General features: G+C 46.2%; 1 protein-coding gene across 1 annotated transcript; it reads left to right on the plus strand.

The window, feature by feature from the left end:
- The first annotated feature begins 1045 nt into the window (after window positions 1–1045).
- On the plus strand, window positions 1046–19722 carry LOC106588817 (zinc finger and BTB domain-containing protein 10-like). The gene is made up of 5 exons (XM_014178265.3): window positions 1046–2125; window positions 9197–10241; window positions 12941–13009; window positions 14077–14252; window positions 16412–19722. The coding sequence occupies exons 1-5, from the start codon at window positions 1442–1444 to the stop codon at window positions 16718–16720; spliced, it is 2283 nt and encodes a 760-aa protein (XP_014033740.1). The 5' UTR covers window positions 1046–1441; the 3' UTR covers window positions 16721–19722.
- The last annotated feature ends 2000 nt before the right edge of the window (window positions 19723–21722 follow it).

Genomic DNA, 21722 nt, shown 5'->3' on the forward strand with positions numbered 1-21722 from the left:
TGGGTGTGCATATTGTATTACCCTCCCTTTCACTCTGGATTTAGACCTGACAAGGCTTTATATACACCTGCCATTACCAGAAGCAGAGTGGGTCACACTCCCCATCATGTTCACACAATGTGTCCTGGTTTAGTCCTTAATTTACTGGCTTTGAAACTGGACGCTAGGCCTAACAACGCCACTCATTACTGGAACAGTGCTGTCAGTCAGAAAACTCAGCGAATCATGAAAGACTACTGCCACCTGCAGGAGCAAAAGATCAGGAACAGGCTTCCATGGGATTATTCTAGGATTTAGATCAATATATATTCCCATATTGATTATGGCTCTGTAATTGAAATAATCTGTGGGGAAAAAACGAAACAATGTCAGTTATACCCAAACAAATGTTTTATGTTTTTGGTGTTATCTAAACATAAACGTATTACTTACGTATTACGTATTACTTACTATATCATCATACACTACTAATTATATAATATAATTTATTCATCAATAAAACCTAATGAAAATATATATATTCCACTCGGCCGTGTTGGACTGTACAGATTTCCAATCAATTATTAGTTACGTATTTGGATTGTTATTGATTATTACAGTTTCTGATATTGCTGTGGTTTTTCACATAATTAATTTGAACAAAATACACACTTATTTGGACAACAATTGTTTGAGTTTATTTTATTATATGCCTATAATAAACAAACTGGGTGATGTTGGATTGCATAAAAAATATTGGAAATAACGAAATAGTAATGGGGAAAAATGTGGAACGCAAAGAACCATGAAAGTGTTAATCATTCACCTGGTAGCTGTGTCACCACCTAGGAACATACAGAGAGTATCTGTATGTTCCGGTCACCACCACACCTTGTGCGTTTGGTTGGATCATTTGTTGTACCTGCCCATTGAAATGAATGTAATACAAATACCATAGGTGCGCACTAGATCTGTTTGATGCAGTTAATACAAGGGGACCGTCACCCCGCTTGGCAGGAGGTCTGAAAGGAGGACAAGGATTTGTTGGTTGGAGACAAGCAAAACTAAAGATGACAAGCACGCGGAAAATGGGTGCAGCCATTCACACAAAAGACCCCTTGCTGTAAACAGCGTTGAGCTATAAAAGAACAGCACCCCCATCTTCCTTTAAATGACCCCCCACGGCCCCCCTTTCTCTGGTCGAAGTGCATTGTGGGGAAAGTCGTTGCCATTCGACCTCTGTAGGGCCTGCGCGGACGCAGCTAGAACCCTGAAATTCATTATGCGTTTTAAAGCTTTATTTATTTCCGCATAACCTACATACTCTCACCAGGAGGCCAAAGTAGGAAAAAACTATAAACAGACATTTAATTCGGATCCGCAACATAGAATACTTAAATATATCGAAATTAGTCGGTAGGGATATTGTTAAGAAAGTGGTATATTTTAATATATTAAGAAAATGTCTGGGGAGAGAAACCGCAGGTCGCTGGCGTTCAGAGGAGGTGGATTAGCCGTAACCGGTTCCAGTGGTGTCGGGGGGAGCAACAGTAACAGCTGGGAGGCCCAGGCCTGTCAAGACCGACATTTGAACGGGAACAGACCAGATCAAGAAGAGGATAGGGATCTGCGGGAAAAAGGACCATCGCAAGAGAGAGTGGAGGGTGGGGGATCTGTCAGCGATAGCACAGAACCAGAGGCGGAGGAGGAAGAGGACCCGGAAGGGGGCAACTGGGCAGACGGGAACGGAGAGGATCGTGTCGGTTGGGTGGCAGTAACTGTCAAAGACGAGTCCAGAAAAGGGAGTAACTGGACAGCGGGTAACGGCCTGAACAGCGAGGACAGAGGCGAAGCGGGGAGCGGGGGAGACGGGGAGCAGGAAACGGGTGGTGCCAGGAAGTCTTGGGTAGAAATGAGACCGCAGACGTTACTCCAGAAACATTCGCTATTCCAAGCTTCATGGCGACAGGAGTTCCCATGGCTCAAATTTTGCCAGGAGACGGGACTTATGTCTTGCTCCTGGTGTCACAACATTGCCACTAAAAACAACGACGAGCTAGTGAAAGGCAGTCGAAATTACAAGCGGGCCTTGCTTTTGAGACATCACCTGTCTTCTGAGCACGGAAGGAATGATCCGACCAAGCAGGTAAAGTGTCTACAGCGTCATTTATGGTTATCATTTTGAGTTGTGTCTAACTTAGTTAGACAATACAGCAGAGTTTCAGTTCCCTGGCAGTTCCATTTCCCCGCGAGAGGCTATCCAGCTGGCTTCCTAGTTCGCTAACGTTAGCTACTTTTTAGCTAGCTACTTGCTCGTTCTAATCTGACATGTTTGATAGTTAATGGTTGCTATCCTACCCAATGCTCCCATGTTAATCTAAATACCAAGCTACAGCTCATGTTTATTAAAATGTGCTTAATGGTGACATTTCTACAGAAACCAATTACTAGCGAAACAAATCTGGCTAGCCCGTAGCCCAGTGACAGTGTGACTCCCATTAACGTTAACGTGCTATTCCACGTACAAGTAATGGGAGTCACATTGGTTGGCTAGCTACCTTAGGGTGTTATTTTATATTACCATAGATTCAAGGACAGTACACATACCAGCTAGCTATCTACTGTTAACATTTGCCTGGAGTTGTATGTTTTCTTCTGCGCCAGAGTATAATGAATGCACTTGCAACCATTCAACAAACGCTTTTGTTGCCCCAGCAACTACCTTGGTTGATTGCTAGCTTGCTTTGCTAGCTGGTGAACCGCACCCCTGCCTACCCAACCCCCCCCCCCCCCCCCCTTCTCTGTTCTGCTTTGCACAGTAGAGAGCAGAATGCAGAATGACCTCTGGCGCATTTCTCCCCTCCTCCTGTTGGAGCAGCTAAATTAGAGGCATTGTGCTAGATGACTCCCCAGAATCCATAGATGGTGTGTCACGGGCTAGGTTGGACAGGAGGAGATGTAAATCAAGTCCGAGCAGCTTGACAGCTAGCTACCCCTTCCTAACCTCCCTTCCTGACCCACATGCAATTCTTTCTGTGAATAGGTTACAATAGGTTCATACACTATATATACAAAAGTATATGGACACCCATTCAAATTAGTGGATTTGGCTATTTCAGCAATCGAGCACACAGCCATGCAGTCTCCACAGGTAAACATTGGCAATAGAATGGCCTTACTGAAGAGTTCAGTGACTCATCATGGCACTGACATAGGATGCCACCTTTCCAACAAGTCGGTTTGTAAAATTTCTTTCCTTCTGCCCCGGTCAACTGTGTGTGCTGTTTTTGTGAAGTGGAAACGTCTAGGAGCAACAACGGCTCAGCTGCGAAGTGGTAGGCCACACAAGCTCACAGAATGGGACTGCAGAGTGCTGAAGCGAGTAAAAAACATCAGTCCTAAGTTGCAACACTCACTACCAAGTTACAAACTGCTTCTGGAAGCAACGTCATTACAATAACTGTTTGTTGGGAGCTTCATGAAATGGGTATCTATGGCCAAGCAGCCGCACACAAACCTAAGATCACCATGCGCAATGCCAAGCATTGGCTGGAGTGGTGGAAACCTCGCCCGCGTTGGACTCTGGAGCAGAGGAAACGCGTTCTCTGGAGTGATTAATCACGCTTCACCATCTGGCAGTCTGATGGAAGAATCTGGGTTTGGCGGATGCCAGGAGGACGCTATCTGCTCAAATGCATAGTGCCAACTGTAAAGTTTGGTGGAGAAGGAATAATGGTCTGGGGCTGTTTTTCATGGTTTGGGCTAGGTCCCTTAGTTCCAGTGAAGGGAAATCTTAACGCTACAGCATACAATTACATTCTAGACGATTCTAACTTTGTGGCAATGTTCTGGGGAAGGCCCTTTCCAGTTTCAGGATGACAATGCCCTTGTGCACAAAACGTGGTCCATACAGAAATGGTATGTTGAGATCGGTGTGGAAGAACTTGACTCGCCTGCACAGATCCCCCGACCTCAACCCCATCGAACACCTTTGGGATGAATTGGAACGCCTACTGCAAGCCAGGCCTAAACGCCCAACATCAGTGCCCGACCTCACTATTCCTCCAGTTGTTGAATGGATGCAAGTCCCCTCAGCAATGTTCCAACATGTAGTGGAAAGCCTTCCCAGAGGAAGGAGGCTTTAATAGCAGCAAAGGGGGGGATAAACTCCATATTAATGCCCATGATTTTGGAATGCGATATTCGACGAGCATATGTCCACATACTTTTGTTCATGTAGTGCATGTATGCTGGCAGCAGCATGGGTTGTCATGGCACCATCTGACCTTGCCAACCCATACATTTATGGATTAATATTTTTTTTTAATGGTATGTTTTGTATCATACCAAGCTATACATTGTCAGGTTGTATGTACAGAAGGATTGAAATCATGACAGACCATCACCAAGGCTTCTTTCCCCTAGGCTTGATATCAACGATTGATTACTTGATGTTCCCAATGCCAAAATGATGAATGTGTATATTGCTGCAAATAAATCACGTTTGGAATATTCATCATAGGACTATGAAACACCTTCTGGGCGAGATGGAACATTCCACTTGTGTCATTTCAAAACCTGCCCAACTCCATTGCTACCCAATTACAAAGCAATTGCTAAAATCCTATCTAACAATGTTGTTAGCTACTGTAGTAATTACAGGATTTTTACACAGGGTTAAAGAGTAATCACAGCAGTATATAAAAACAACAACTACAGAGCCCAGTTTCCTATTTGACATCTAGGCCCTATCACCTCTTATCTTGACTCTGATTCAAGCTGTCAGGGGAATTAAGAGCATGCAGCCACAATCTGACTCTAATTTGTCAGTGAAATGCAAGAGGATTGGATCACACTGCCAGACCACCAGGGTTAGTTCCGTCCGATATACGCAATCACTAATCAGAATGACTTAAAGTGAAGGGATCCACTAACTTGTACACATCACTAATTAGGAAGGAAAGCAGTGGGAGGAGGGATTAGAGAAGAAGTAGTCCTCCTCCCTGAAAACAAGACTACCCTGGCTGCTTGGTCAGGGTTTAAAGGTTAGGGATAGCTGCCTTATCCACCATATAATCAAACACTTTCCTATAGCCTCATTTCATTTTGTAGCTTTTGGGGAAAAAAAGATTTTAGATGCCTTTTTAACATTTCTTGAATTTCTTTGCAGTTGTTAATGTCAAAGTTTTAAATATGCAAAGATGATTTTTCCCTGTGGTGTTTTTCCCCATATATAGTAGCCTAATACTGTTTTGAATATAATTCCTGCGTGAACTACATTGTGGCAGCACATGAAATGGCATAATTTTCTTCACCCAATTCCGGACCAAAGTCCGGGGAGGACGACAATTCTTCCCTGGAATCCGTCAACCCAACGAGGAGCTGTTTGCATTGTTGGGAGGCCTGGAGGCCTGCTCCCCTCCCACACCTTAGGGCCAGACACACTGCCGCATTGTTCTAGCATCTAGGAGACGGTCGGGTTAGGGGAGAGTATGGAGCCAGCTGGCCTCAGGGTAGGGATGGGATGGTAGATGGATGGCAGTGTGTAGTCACGTTAGCCCGGGCACCCATTGCCCGCAGGGCCCTTGGTTAGTTTTTCTTTTCTGGGATATTGTTCCACAAATTCTACTCTCTGTTTTAAGAGGAAGTGTTTTATATTTGTACTCCTGGATGGTGAGAGGTTAGCCAACAGTAGCCTACATCACACAGTTAAGGACTGTTAGGTAGGTCTACTGTAAAAGTCTTTTCAATCTGTTTGTATAGGCCTAGGCTGCATTTGCAATCCATTTTAGTGATACGTTGATTGTAATGGCCTAAACACAGAATTTCACATACAGTGCATTCGGAAAGTATTCAGACCTTTTCCACATTTTTGTTACATTACAGCCTTATTCTAAAAGTGATGAAATTGTTCCCCCCCCTCAATCTCCACACAATACTCCATAATGACAAAGAAAAAAGACATCTTTAGAAACTTGTTTAAAACTGAAATACATTTACATAAGTATTCAGACCCTTTACTCAGTACTTTGTTTAAGCACCCTTAGCAGCGATTCAAGTCTTCTTGGGTATGATGCTACATGCTTGGAAAACCTGTATTTGGGGAGTTTCTCCCATCCTTCTCTGCAGGTCCTCTCCAGAGATGTTCGATTGGGTTCAAGTCCGTGCTCTGGCTGGGCCCGCTCAAGGACATTCAGAGACTTGTCCCAAAGCCACTTCGGCATTGTCTTGGCTGTGTGCTTAGGGTCGTTGTCCTGTTAGAAGGTGAACCTTCTCCCCAGTCTGAGGTCCTGAGGGCTCTGGAGCAGGTTTTCATCAAGGATCTCTCTGTACTTTACTCGGTTCATATTTCCCTCGATCCTGACTAGTCTCCCAGTCCCTTTAGTTGAAAAACATTCCACAGCATGATGCTGCCACCACCATGCTTCACTGTAGGGATGGTGCCAGGTTCCCTCCAGACGTGACGCTTGGCATTCAGACCAAAGAGTTCAATATTGGTTTCATCAGACCAGAGAATATTGTTTCTCATGGTCTGAGAGTCCTTTAAGTGCCTTTTGGCAAACTCCAAGCAGGCTGTCATGTTCCTTTTACTGAGGAGTGGCTTCCGTTGGGTTCTTGGTCACCTCCCTGACCAAGGCCCTTCTCCCCAGATTGCTCAGTTTGGCTGGGCGGCCAGCTCTAGGAAGAGTCTTGGTGGTTCCAGACTTCTTCCATTGAAGAATGATGGAGGCCACTGTGTTCTTGGAGACCTTCAATGCTGCAGACATTGTTTTGGTACCCTTCCCCAGATCTGTGCCTCGACACAATCCTGTCTCGGAAAACTTGTTTTCGCTTTGCCATTATCGGGTATTGTGTGTAGATTGATGAGATTATAATTTTTTTCAAATTCAGTTTAGAGTAAGGCAGTTGTGTAACGACATGTGGAGAAAGGGAAGGGTCTGAATACTTCCTGAATGCACTAGATTTCATTTAGTTGATGAATGTCAACGGGCCTCGAGCCTACCAGTACTCTAACCTCGTTTCCACCATAACATCACTGTTCCTGGCTCACAATAAATGGCCACGTCAGAGGTTCTTCTTCTCACCATGGTATTCTCATTTGGACTCAGCCAGAGCAGTGTGAGAGACCTGCCGACCCAGCAGCACTAACACAGTCCGTAACACGTGGCACATCTGGATGAAGGATGAGCCGAGTATGGAGCTGGAGCGAGTAGTGTCCTAGCCTGACTCCCGTACCTCCATACTGCAGCCCAGCTCACATAGCCTAGGCCTACATGCAGTAGTGTAGCAGGCCTGTACCCCAACCATTGTGACCAGTCTCGGTTACTGTGGCAGTTATTATGGTTAAAACTGCCTGAATACCAGGACGTATCCCCACCATTGTGACCTGCCAGTTGTTGCGTCTTGTTAATCCAGTGAATATGACTGCCTAGTCACTTTTACCCCTACCTGTACATATTATCTCTACTACCTCGTACCCCTGCACATTGACTTGTACTCCTTGTATAAAGCCTCGTTATTGTTAGTTGTGTTCCTATTTTCTATTTAATTAGCTAATTGTCTTACTTTATAACTGCATTGTTGGGAAAGGCTCGTGAGTAAGCATTTCACGGTAAAGTCCACACCTGTTGTATTCGGCATATGTGACAAATAAAATTTGATTCAAAGTTAGTAAATATGCCTCTTTATGCAAGCAGGAAGCAGGCGATTTCACCAGAGATGGTTAATCCGCCAGCTCACCCTCCTCCTTCCGTATACACACACACCTTTCAAAGTGTCAATGCCACACCTCTCCAAATACTACCCATCCTGTTAGGGCAGAAAATAAGGTGACCCACTCTCTGGCATTGAGCCCATTGTATGGTTGTGTGGATGATTGAATCATTCTGCATCTTCCTTCCTGTTATCCTATTCAGGGCTTAGCCCCTCTTAGAGAGCCACATGCAGCCTGTCTCCCTTACACACTCTCCACACACACACACACACACACACACACACACCACACACACACACACACACACACACACACACACACACACACACACACACACACACACACACACAAGTGTCAAGTCAGGGCCTTTCTGGTTAAGTGGGAGCAAAGAGCAGAGCAGGCACAGAGGAGCCAGGGTTTAGCTGCTGTATCTAATAAGTGTGTGAGTGCAGGGCCATACAAAGAAACCCCAGTGAGGCACAAAGCAGCACTGAACAATGAGCCTGCAAGAGAGGAGAGAGCCTGGTATTGTGAGGGTAAATGGGGTGACCTGCCTCTATCTCTTCTTCTCTCTGCTAGCTCTCTCTCGCCCTGTCTCTCCTTTCCTCTGGTCCTGCCTAGCGTTAGCTAGCTGGAACAGAGCGCCTTGCTGCTCCTGATAATAACCCCGATCATGCCTGCTCGGACAAGGGCTTCCAGTCACTCAGAGTAGGGAGGGGGGTGGGGTCCTCGAAGAGCAGAGAAATGGATTTAATATAAATGACTTGAGCTGAAAACCCAGCTGTGTAAGGAGAGTGGGGTGGGGGGAGAGAAAATGCAGGGCTCGAGCAATGTAAATTACCCAGGATTAGGGCATCTGCTATGCAATTCCAAAACGAGGCAGAAATGTATGCAGGCAGTGTGTTAGTGTAGTAAGAGTTATGTCAGGCAGTGCAGTGCTGTGTACTCCCTCTCTCTGGCTCTCTTCTCCGTACCAGCTTGGCCTGTTGCCTTGGATGGGAAACTCCCATGGAGGGATAGAGAAGATAGAGGGAGGGATGGAGGCAGAAGAATGAGTTTCTCTCCCATCAGCCATCATATTGACAGGTAGCGGGTGGGGTTTTGGGACAGTTAAATCTGTTTCTGTCTGTTATGATTGGTTATAACACCATTGGCTGCTGTCACAGACCCAGATTAGGCCCTATTCCTGGACAACAAATCGGCATGATCTGGGAACCTGCCCCATCATTTCCTGCAAAGGTCTGCGTAACAGTAACCTAAGCAGCTCTCTGACTCTATTTCAGTCTACTTTGGAAGTAGTTACCACATTTCCAGGTTTCACCAGGTGAAGCAACACCTCCCCCATTATGGAGCCAGTCAGACCAGTTTCACCCCTGCCAGGTGCATCTCTGTCGTTGTCCCTTTCCTTTGTGTCCCTAGCCATTAATCCTGCTCGTCTATTTGTTTCTCTCTCTCTTGCTCTCTGTGTGTGTGGGGTGTGTGTGTGTGTGTGTTGTCTACCAGGAGCTGGAGCGGCCTGGCTGTGAGGACCCCCCCCAGGGGACAGACATGGAGACAGAAGACTACTACAGGAACAACAAACCTAACCAGGACTCCTACTGCTACCAGCTGCTGCAGGAGCTAAACAAACAACGCAAGGGAGGAATCCTGTGTGACGTCAACATCGTGGTGAGTGGAGAGGTGTTCCGGGCGCACAAGAACATCCTCGTAGCCGGGAGTCGCTACTTTAAGACCCTCTACTGCCTGACCAAGAGCGAGAACACTTCCTCGTCATGTGACCAGACAACCACAGTCACCGACACCCACCTCGACGTGGCGGCAGTGGCAGGTTTCTCGGTCATCCTGGACTTCCTGTATAGCGGTAACCTCCTGCTGACCAGTCAGAACGCCATCGAGGTGATGTCCGTGGCCTCCTACCTCCAGATGACGGAGGTGGTGGGATCGTGTCGGGGGTTCATCAAGGAAGCCCTAAACATCAGCATCAAGCAGGAGGCCCCCGACTCAGTGGTGGTGGACTACAACAAGAGGAGAACGGTGGCCAAAGACAGCGCTGGACAGGTGGGCTCAGACGGCAGCACCAACAAGAAGCCTGGGAGTAACTTCTGGGCCACCAGCATCCTGTCCAAGCTGTCAATCAAAGCCAGTGGTCATGTCCAGGATGGGGAGCAGGCAGGGAGAGGCAGCATAAAGGAGGAGCCCAGTGACGTGGAGCTGTCTGCAGGGGAGGGCTGCGCCCTGGGAAGCTCCAGCTGGGGCTGTGAGAACTCGTCCGAGTCTGCTGAGAACGAGCCTCCGAGCGTTCCGGGACCGGGGCCGGTGTTCGTCTGGAACGAGCCGGCTCCCGGGGCTGCGGCGGGCGGGGTGGTGGCGGTGAAGAGGGAAGGTCAGAGGGTGCAGCCGGGGAGCGGACGGAGGAAAAAACAGATCACGCGGCGGTTCGTCTACAACATCCCACCAGAGCCAGAGGAAGGGTTTGATGAGGGGATGTTCATCCAGCCCTCAGCCTCCTATCCCAGGGAGGACTTCTCCTTCCTCTCTGAGAACGCCGGTACGTCACCTCACCCCCTTCTCACACCAGTTCTTTAGGTAGCCAATAGTCAAACCAAGCACTCAGTCCCCCAACTGACAACGCATAAACACATGCACATTCTTTAGGTATGCCGTACCAACAGTTGTTTATATGACCAAACAGCAGCCCTGTTTTAGAGAACGTGTAGGCCTAGCATTTTCTGTTTAGTTCCTAGACTAACATGGTATGACGACCATGCCTCTAGTCATGGTATTTAGTTGGTGGAGGTCTGAGTTAGTCCAGAGGTCTGTCCTGTTCCTCTAGTCATGGTATTTAGTTGGTGGAGGTCTGAGTTAGTCCAGAGGTCTGTCCTGTTCCTCTAGTCATGGTATTTAGTTGGTGGAGGTCTGAGTTAGTCCGGAGGTCTGTCCTGTTCCTCTAGTCATGGTATTTAGTTGGTGGAGGTCTGAGTTAGTCCAGAGGTCTGTCCTGTTCCTCTAGTCATGGTATTTAGTTGGTGGAGGTCTGAGTTAGTCCGGAGGTCTGTCCTGTTCCTCTAGTCATGGTATTTAGTTGGTGGAGGTCTGAGTTAGTCCAGAGGTCTGTCCTGTTCCTCTAGTCATGGTATTTAGTTGGTGGAGGTCTGAGTTAGTCCAGAGGTCTGTCCTGTTCCTCTAGTCATGGTATTTAGTTGGTGGAGGTCTGAGTTAGTCCAGAGGTCTGTCCTGTTCCTCTAGTCATGGTATTTAGTTGGTGGAGGTCTGAGTTAGTCCGGAGGTCTGTCCTGTTCCACTGGACATGGAGGGCCTGCTAGTGCTAGTCAGAGACTAGAGAGAGTCACAGTACCCCGAACAGACCTGGTCTCAAATCATGTCAAATACTTTATCTGTGCTGGATTTGAGCTTGCCTGGCTTAATGGACCAATAGAATAGTCCGCAAACTGCAAAACCCACCCATCTGGCAGGCTTGAGCAAACGCTGGTGGTGTTTGAAAGATTTTGAGTAGTATTTGAACCCAGGTCTGATCCAGACTGAAGGCCCCTCGCCCTCCACTAGCCGTATATCTTTTTAATTAGCAGCCAGCCTGGTATGAGTATGGCCAGCTTGTCCTTTTTAAGTCGGCCCCACTCCTGTCGTCATCCTGCCTCACCATACCTCAGAAACCCTGGGTAATCTCTGACTCTATGAGCCTGTCACAGCCATACACACATGCTCACACACAGGGCCAGCTCTGCCCCCATTAAGCAGTGTGCTGTATGGAATGATATCATGCATTACGGGGGGATTTCACTCCTATTGCAGGATAAGGAAGTAAAGCAGGGGACACAACACAAATCTTCTTATCACATGTTTTATTGTGGTGAGGGGTGTTGCAACTCTGTGTGTCATCATTAATGCAGCAACACAATTCCCTAATTTGGCACTCTGACCTCTCCCTTTCTGTCTCTCTTCAGCCTAGATCTATGTATTAGAGATGCTCCAGTTCCCCTCTAACTGTAGTAGTATGGGTTACTCTGAGGATAATCTGCAGTTAGCATTAGTGCACAATATTTAAAAAATATTTCGTTAACTTTATTTTACCGGGGTCACCGTTGAGACCAAGACCTCTTTTGCAAGGGAGCCCTGCATATACACTATTTACAAAGTAGAACACAATATAATACAAATATTCCAGAAAAACAATCACATTCCTCAGCAAGGAGGTCCCCAATCAAGATTTTAAACTGCCAGAGGCAGCACAACATGCAGTTATAGGGAACTCTGTAGATTGTTCCATACATGGGGTACAAATACATTGAAAGCAGATTTACCCAACTCTGAGGATACCGGAGGGATTTGTTTTGAAACATTTTGCAATGGATAAATGAGCATTTCTTATTGGACAAGTCTCCCTGTTTCAATCTGTTTTCTTCCGTTTGGTGCCGACTGAACACTACCTAAGCTTCAGGTGACCAGAGGTCCATTCCTCTGCTTTACCATAGCAGAGTTACTGGATTTATGGCTATAAATTCTTGGTTCCTCTCTAAACAAGGCCGTTGGATTGTTTTAAAGTGCGGGCTGCCTGGTTGCTGCCTATTTCACACACACACACACACACACACACACACACACACACACACACACACACACACACACACACACACACACTAAATAACCTTCCAATCCCTTGGAGGTACAAAGCTGTCAGGGTCTGCCCCTCCCTACCTCCCTAATCCCCCCTAATGCACTGGGGCTGTCCTCGCCATTCCAAATATTGACCCAGGCAGGCAGAATAGAGAATGGGACCAGTGGTCAGGTACTTAACAATAGGCTCTGAGGGCCAGGCCCAGAGCTATGGCTAATTAAGCCTGTTCAGTGTAACATGATCCTCAGTGAAGGGCTGAGAGCTTCATCCTGGCATAATCCACAGCCCAGTGGGAGAGGCTGCTGAATACAGTGGCCTGGCTAGAGGAAGTGTTCTACAAACAGACAGGCAGCTCTAGGGTCGTATTCATCAGGGATTAGGCACCAAACAGAAACCACAAAAGCAGAATGAAACAGGGAGGGTCTACCTCCACGACTTGTCCAATAAGTCATTTTCTTAATTTATTTTTAATAACATTTTTCCTACAGTGTGCCCTGCTGAACACGACCCTGGGGATAGGTCTGTAAACTGGGGTGGGGGGGATTGTGTGCCTGGTCTTTTCTGCCCCCCCCCCCCCCAAACCTTTCAGCCCCTCTATGTTTCTCTTCTCACAGAACTGGCCAACCAGATTCAGTACAGCCTCCTACAAGACTCCTCCCAGCAAGGAGAGTCCTGGGAGAACGGTAAGATTTGACCTCTTCTTGTATAAGCTGCATGTACCTACTATTATACACTCTAGTAGTTGGCTTAGTGTCTGTTCAGAAATATGTTCAGACTTTGGTGCTTACAGATTAGAGATTACTACACTTATGACCGATTTTAGTTTTCAAACCTTATGTCATGAACCTAACTCGGTGGATGGTTAATATGATTGTGATCAGTGATCTAAGTGCCTCTGGATAGGAGTGAAACGACTAAAATGTAAATATCCCACACGGTGGGGAAACACACTGTATCCTGTTGAACAGCACAGGTCACCTGCTTTTCCTCAGCCCCCTGGCAACCTGGCCTGCTTGACAACGCTTTTCTGTCTCGGCACAAACAAAGACAAAGGCAGAACCCTATCGTTCAGGTAGCTGTGCTGTGGTCCAGAATAGCACAGAGCCTTGCCAAATCAATCAGTTAACTAGTCCCTGTAGCTATCCCTGGGGTTGGTGTGGTGTTATGATTCCACTTTTTCACATCATAGATTCGTCAAGTATCTTTCTTCACAATTGTGCATTTGCTTACCGAGGCTGTAATATTTTCCCACTTTAATGTTAACCTCGTTGATATCTGGTGAAATGTGTTCATAGCAGCCGAGGCACTGCATTTCCAAACGTTTTCTTCCAGATTCTTTCCTTCCTACACCAATCTGGAATGTTTTATGTCAGTGGGTTAATGGTCAAACAACTACATGTTTATCGGTAGGGAAATCACATTAGACTTATTATGTTATGTCCCCTAGGCAGTGGTTGCCGTGGCAACCGACACCGTTTCTAGTATTTTATGGGGGTAACTCTGAGTGACTGTTTTCCCTTTCCATAAACACCATGGTAACATGATATCCCCTCGCTGGGGACCCCCCTCACCCCACCACCACACCCAACAGCTCCTCTCTTCTATTGAGAAGTGAAAGGCAAAGGGCCCAGGGTGGTTCATCAACTAACTGCTCCAAATTCCTCCCTTCATTGTCTGTCAAATGTGGGTTTGAGCAGCTGATTAGAAAGCAGCTTCCTGACTCATAACCTGTTTGTGTTTTTCTTCTCAGGCGAGACGTCCGACACGGCCCTGAATAAGCTCAAGTGTCCCCATTGTAACTACATCGCCAAGCACCGGAGAACACTAAAGAGGCACCTCATTATCCACTCTGGTGTCCGCTCCTTCAGCTGTGATATCTGTGGCAAGCTGTTCACCCGCAGAGAGCACGTCAAGAGACATTCCCTGGTAAGACCCTACACACATCACCGTGTCATAGCCTCCCACTACACTGTCACCTTCCCGTCAAGAGACATTCCCTGGTTAGTAGAGGGCCTGAAAGGGAACATCACCTCCCCCCAAACATAGCTGTCCTCCTCCACATTCTCACCTTCCCCCAGACACCTGAGGAGGGTTGCAAAATGACAATTACTTTCTCAAGATTCCCAGGTTTTCCAGAAATCATAGTTGGAAGATGATTGTATTCAGGAGGTAATAATCAGGAAATCCTGAATCTTCCAACCAGAATTTCTGGAAAACCTGGGAATCTTGGGAAAGTTGCCAGAATTGTGCAATCCTGCACCTGAGTCTACCTCCACACCCCCTCAGCCCCTAAAACACCCAGCGCCTGAGTCTACCTCCACACCCCCTCAGTCCCTAAAACACCCAGCGCCTGAGTCTACCTCCACACCCCCTCAGTCCCTAAAACACCCAGCGCCTGAGTCTACCTCCACACCCCCTCAGTCCCTAAAACACCCAGCGCCTGAGTCTACCTCCACACCCCCTCAGCCCCTAAAACACCCAGCGCCTGAGTCTACCTCCACACCCCCTCAGTCCCTAAAACACCCAGCGCCTGAGTCTACCTCCACACCCCCTCAGCCCCTAAAACACCCAGCGCCTGAGTCTACCTCCACACCCCCTCAGTCCCTAAAACACCCAGCGCCTGAGTCTACCTCCACACCCCCTCAGTCCCTAAAACACCCAGCGCCTGAGTCTACCTCCACACCCCCTCAGTCCCTAAAACACCCAGCGCCTGAGTCTACCTCCACACCCCCTCAGTCCCTAAAACACACAGCGCCTGAGTCTACCTCCACACCCCCTCAGTCCCTAAAACACCCAGCGCCTGAGTCTACCTCCACACCCCCTCAGTCCCTAAAACACCCAGCGCCTGAGTCTACCTCCACACCCCCTCAGTCCCTAAAACACCCAGCGCCTGAGTCTACCTCCACACCCCCTCAGCCCCTAAAACACCCAGCGCCTGAGTCTACCTCCACACCCCCTCAGTCCCTAAAACACCCAGCGCCTGAGTCTACCTCCACACCCCCTCAGTCCCTAAAACACCCAGCGCCTGAGTCTACCTCCACACCCCCTCAGTCCCTAAAACACCCAGCGCCTGAGTCTACCTCCACACCCCCTCAGTCCCTAAAACACCCAGCGCCTGAGTCTACCTCCACACCCCCTCAGTCCCTAAAACACCCAGCGCCTGAGTCTACCTCCACACCCCCTCAGTCCCTAAAACACCCAGCGCCTGAGTCTACCTCCACACCCCCTCAGTCCCTAAAACACCCAGCGCCTGAGTCTACCTCCACACCCCCTCAGCCCCTAAAACACCCAGCGCCTGAGTCTACCTCCACACCCCCTCAGTCCCTAAAACACCCAGCGCCTGAGTCTACCTCCACACCCCCTCAGTCCCTAAAACACCCTGCACCTTCCCCTGGCTACTCACATTCCCTGGTGAGTAGAGGACCTGAGTCCTTCAGACACCTCGCTTGCCTCTAAACACCATGTCCTTGTAACCATGTCATCTTGGATTTCCTTAATTACTTGTTTTTAAAACACACCACCTCCCTCTTCAAAAAATTATCACACACACACACACCAAATCTCCCTCTGTCTCCATGAACCTGCTCTCCCCCTCCATCACTCTGTCCTCCACCCTCCCCCTCTCTCCCCCTCAATCACTGTCCTTCCCTCTCTCTCCCCCTCCATCACTCTGTCCTCCACCCTCCCCCTCTCTCCCCCTCAATCACTGTCCTTCCCTTTCTTTCCCCCTCCATCACTCTGTCCTCCACCTTCTCTCCTTCCTCCACCTTCCCTCTCTCTCCCCCTCCATCACTCTGTCCTCCACCTCTCTCTCCTCCTCCATCACTCCGTCCTTCGCTTTTCCTCTGTAGAAGTGTCCTCCATGTCTTTTGCTGCATTCATTTACTCCTCAGAAATAGGAAAGTTGGAAATATTGGATTGGGTAGTGGCAGTTTCTCGTTCATATTTCTGAGTTAAGAGCAAATGTATGACTATTCCAGGAGTTTAGCGCGAGTTTCTAATTTCCACATTTCCAATTATTCCGACAGAACATGAACATAGCATTAACCTTTGTCTCGCTCTCTCCCCCCTCCCCATCCCTACAGGTGCACAAAAAGGACAAGAAGTACAAGTGCATGGTGTGTAAAAAGATCTTCATGCTGGCGGCCAGCGTGGGGATCCGGCATGGCTCGCGGCGCTACGGCGTTTGTGCGGGATGTGCAGACTCCCACCAGGCCACACAGGGGGGCCTGGAGTCCCTGGAGCGGTTCGTCCGCGAAGATGATGACTTCGAGGAGGGAGGAGAGGGGGAGGAGCCTGACGAGGACATGGCTGAGGAGGGGGAGGAGCCTAACGACAACGACCAATCCAACTGGGAGGAGGGCGACACTGGTGCTGCCCTTGAGAACGAGTAGTGACTTGCTCAGATAGAAACAAAATAGTTGACGAATTATACATTTAAAAAAAGCTGGTAAACAATCAAAGTGCTATCAAACCTTGAGGTTATTTACACGGTTCAGTGTATGAGACAAAGAGAAGCTTTGGTAGTGAGGGACTCCAAGATGTACAGATATTCTATGTGTCAGACTCTGGGCTTAGTGCTCACTAGAGAAAGAGATAAAAATGAAATATTGAAATCAGGTTTATGGTGCTGTATTTTATTTTTGGGGGGAGGGGTTTGGTGGTGTACAGCGGTTTAAGTTACGATAGGCCAATCATCTTTAAAATAAATGTTAATTATTTAATTTATGAAAGAGAAGTTATTATGGTCTTATTAAATATACTTTTTTTCTGTTTTGTTGTAAACTGATATCAGAGAAGTTCTCTTTTTCAGATTTGGACTTTCCGTCAAGTCTGAAAGTATATTGTTAGCTGCGTGTTTTAGAATAAACTACGTCAAAGAAAGAGAGAGCATTATTTGCCGACAGGAAGATTTTATGTTTAGATGCTCTGAACATTATAATTTTCTATTTTATCTTTTCCATGCACAAATCTTGGAACCAAAAAATCTGTTTGTGACTAATTTATCACAGCCATATTTATGAGTTTAATTTAAGTGGGCTGTGCTATGTGCCAAGCAGAACGCACACCAAGATTTAGCAGGAAATAAGAAAACTACTGAAAAATGCTGAGAAAAAATTGAAAGGAATACTTCGGTATTTTGGCAATGAGGACCTTTATCTACTTCCCCAGAGTCAGATGAAATCGTGGCTACCATTTTTATGTCTCTGTGTCCAGTATGAAAGAAGTTAGTATTGGCTTGCAAAACTACCTCTAACTAGCTTTAGCGCAATATCTGGAAGTCTGCTAGCAGATACCCATAGACTTCCTGTCATTGCGCTAACGCTGGTTAGCATTGGCTCGCGACAGTACCTCTAACTTCCTTCATAATGGACACAGAGACAAAAATGGTATCCACGACTTCATCTGACTCTGGGGAAGTAGATAAGGCCTCATTACCAAAATCTTGTTGTATCCCTTATAAAGCAGAGAAAAAAATAAAAAGTGATTCAGAAAAAAACAAGTGAAAGTATAAGGGGAAATGTTATTTGCTAGCTTTGTATGAATCACAGCACCACACAGTAACACTTTATAAAGCATTTTGACATTAATTTAAAGCTTGAATTTTGCCAAATGATGGAAATGATTGGTGCTGTAATGCTTATGTCGCAAAATACTGGACCTACGGCTGTATATGATGTTTCTAATCATAAAGCCTGAAATGACTCAGTTATATATTAATCAGCTCTCTATAGAACACTGTTGTGCTATTGTCTTTTTTTATTTCATTCTCACTCACTCACATACCATTTTGTAGAACTACCGGCAGTACTGGACCTAAGTTAACAAGATATATATATATATATATATATATATATATATATATATATATACACATGGTTTATGTTAGGTACTGAGTATATATGTATGTATATGCTATTATTAACTTGAACATTGGGTGTAAGGTGGTATTTGAAGAGTGCTGATAGATCATAATATGTGATTTATGAAGTCTGAAAGAGAAACTCCATTTTCAAAAGTGATGATATTTTTACAATCAGTTTTTATTGAATTTGTTAAGTCTTTTTATTTTGTCTGCCAGGTAGGAAAACACTTTGTTAGATATAAAGTGAAGCTCTATGGCCATCATAGACATGCACTTACTTATTGTTTTGGCGTTCATGAAAATCATTTTGTCTTTTTTTTGCTTCCCCAAAGAAGGTCTGAATGGAACAATATTAAAACTGTCTTTTCTCTTCCTTGCGGAACATTTTCTAAGACATTTTGTTATTTAATATTATATTGACTCCAAAATGCAATCAAGACTGTTAATTTCTATCTGTTTGTCCCAAAAAAAATGTTTATTATTGTTGAGATGGTGTATTAAAAAAAAGCCAGGTAAATTCTATAGTATGTAGATCCTTGCTTGTGTATGTAATCGTCAGATTTAAATGTTTTTATAAAAAAAATAATCATTCACTTTACCCTAGATACATATATAGTTTTATTTGTCCTTTACAAAGATGTATTTCCTTTTCCTTTTTATTTCATTAAGAACATATTTTATAAGAAATATGGATTGTTTGAAATGTAGGAACAGCCGTTTCTGTCCATATGCAGTGGATATATATTGAAGTGCTAAAATTATACAGAAATGTTTGATCTCCCTTTTTTCAAAGTGCAAATGTATTTAATGGAAACCTATAGTAAGTTTCTCATCCCTGTTTGTAAAATATGATTTAGCTTCAAATCACTGTGGGAAGAAAAAAAATGTAACTAGTTGATTTTAGTTAATGGAACACAGTCCGCTGCAGTTAGCTTGTTTAAAACCTTGGCCTGGCTTTGTGTCGTGTCTTGGTTGCGTTCAGAAGGCACAAAACGGAAAACAAGTGAAACGGGGAGGTGCTATGCTATCTGTACTTGTCCAATAAGAAACACTGGTTTTTGTTTTCCGTTGCAAAATGTGTTGCAACGTTGTGCCCTAATGAACACAACCCTAGCCTTCCTCTCTCCTCTCTGGGTCTGTGTGTGTGTGTTCACACCTGTGCTTATCCATCAAACCACCCTGTTTCTTGTTTTTATACTATCCTTTGACTCCCTTACTGTACCACCGATGATCTCAAAATGATGTATTGTTTTAGATTTTATTATGCTGTACTATAATGGACAAAACAAACAAAACACTAATACAGAAACAAGCTTTTTTTAAAAGGTGTATTTTTCAACTCTCTTTTCAAACTACAGTGATGCAAAACCAATGGGCCTTTCTTGGGCTCAACCCCAAACACAAAACAAGTCAGGTTACTCTTTATATGTTTTTTCAAGGTTTTCAAAATTAAATTCTCCTTTTTCTGTTTAAATTGTACTACTGTTCCTCTGTAATACATTTTAAAAATAAAACTTTGATAATGCTTAACCTTCATCTCTGTTTAATTTTCAAATGTTTTTTAATCACATCACTGTATAGTCTTGCACCTCTATGTAAAGGACAGGACACACCATAATGAACGTTGGCTGTGCGCAGCCGTCCTGACGAAGCTTGGTCCTGACGAAGCTTGGTCCTGGGGACATGGAGGAGCTGGCTATCGTTTGACCTGAGGGTGCGGGTGGGGTTATTGAGGGAGAGGGGTTCTTGGAGATAAGGAGGGGCATTTCCATGAATACACTGGAAAGTCAGCAGGAGGGTTTTGAATTAAGTCCTGAATGAGGTAGGGAACCAGTGCAGAGATGCCAGGATGGGGGGTGTTCTGGATGAATTGGAGCTTCTAGAGAATCCTGCCAGGGATCCCGATGAAGGGTGTGTTGCAGTCGTCCAGCCTTGAGATAAAGGCATGGAACAGCTTCCCTGCATCAGACTGAGTGCGGGTGGGACAGAGTTTGGCAATGTTCTTGAGGTGATAGAAAGACGCTTTACACTGTTGTTTGATGTGGCTGTCAAAGGTCAGGGAGGAATCAAGCTTTACACCCAAAATGGAAAGTTGTATAAGACTCAATGCTGCCATCTAGTGGTTAGGTTGGGAAATAATCATTCAGTGATGAAGGTTTTATCCCCGCCACAAGGTGGCAGCACTTCACCTCTTTGTCCTGTGTTACAGCCATAGACTTTCAGCAAGGACATAGAGCTAGCTACAGCACCTTGGTTACATTAAGTCAACACACCCCTGGTTTATTCATCTCAGCACTGCTAACACTCACAGACACAGAAAAAGGTCAGCATTACGTGAAGGGGAGTTTCTATAATTTATCCTTAGATAACTGTTTGTGTTACACAACATTGAAAGTTAGTTTAGTGGTTATATATTATTGTGAACTCCTGCAATGATCTCAGCAACAACCTGTTGCTGGGTTTGACAATTAGGACTACTGTAAATTTCTTTACATGAGGACATTTTTACGTTGCTATTGTAAGTATGGGTGTTTGTTTGTGTGTGTGTGTGTGTGTGTGTGTGTGTGTGTGTGTGTGTGTGTGTGTGTGTGTGTGTGTGTGTGTGTGTTTTGCGTGTGTGTGTGCGTGCGTGCATGCGTGTGTCCATCCGCACACACACACACACACACACACACACACACACTCATCAAACAGCCCTGGGCAGACCGCCACCACAGCCACACACTGGCCCATTCTTTGGTGTGTGTGAGAATGGCGGGGGAGTCCTTTTAGGCTCCTTTGTGTGGGTGTCTGTCAGCGGTGTGGTCTGAGGCAGGCCCTATTGTGGCCCACCACTGTTCCTTATTGACACAGGACCCTCTCTCTGCATGTTCCCAGGCTCCAACCCACCGCCGTGGCTGTGTGTTTGTGTGTGTGTGTGTGTGTGTGTGTGTGTGTGTTTTTTGTGTGTGTGTGTGTTCGTGTGTTTCTGCCCATGAATGGCTGAAACTTAAACCAGATCCTCGGAGCATGGTGGAAGTTTGTTTTCTCTCCCCGCTCCCTTCCTCAACACATTGTCTAGTGGCGTTCAGCCTGGCACTCATATTTCAATCTAAACTGTGGCGTTTACATTGAAGGGACTCAGGTAATCATGTGGTCACAGCTGCAGCTGCTGACAGGTCCTCTACCACCCATTGAGAACATCCTGAATAGAGACACACGTAAGTTTACACATGAGCGCACACACAGCATGGAAATGACACCTACACGCACGCACGCACACACACACCTACGCGCACACACACACACACACACACACACACGCACACACGCACGCACGCACGCACGCACGCACGCACGCACGCACGCACGCACGCACGCACGCACGCACGCACGCCAACACACACACACACACACACACACACACACACACACACACACACACACACACACACACACACACACACACACACACACACACACACACACACACACACACACACACACACACACACACACACACACACACACACACACACACACCGGGACCG

The sequence above is a fragment of the Salmo salar genome, chromosome 27 (genome assembly GCF_965601325.2).
Source record: "Salmo salar chromosome 27, fSalSal1, whole genome shotgun sequence".
Taxonomy (NCBI): Eukaryota; Metazoa; Chordata; class Actinopteri; order Salmoniformes; family Salmonidae; genus Salmo; species Salmo salar.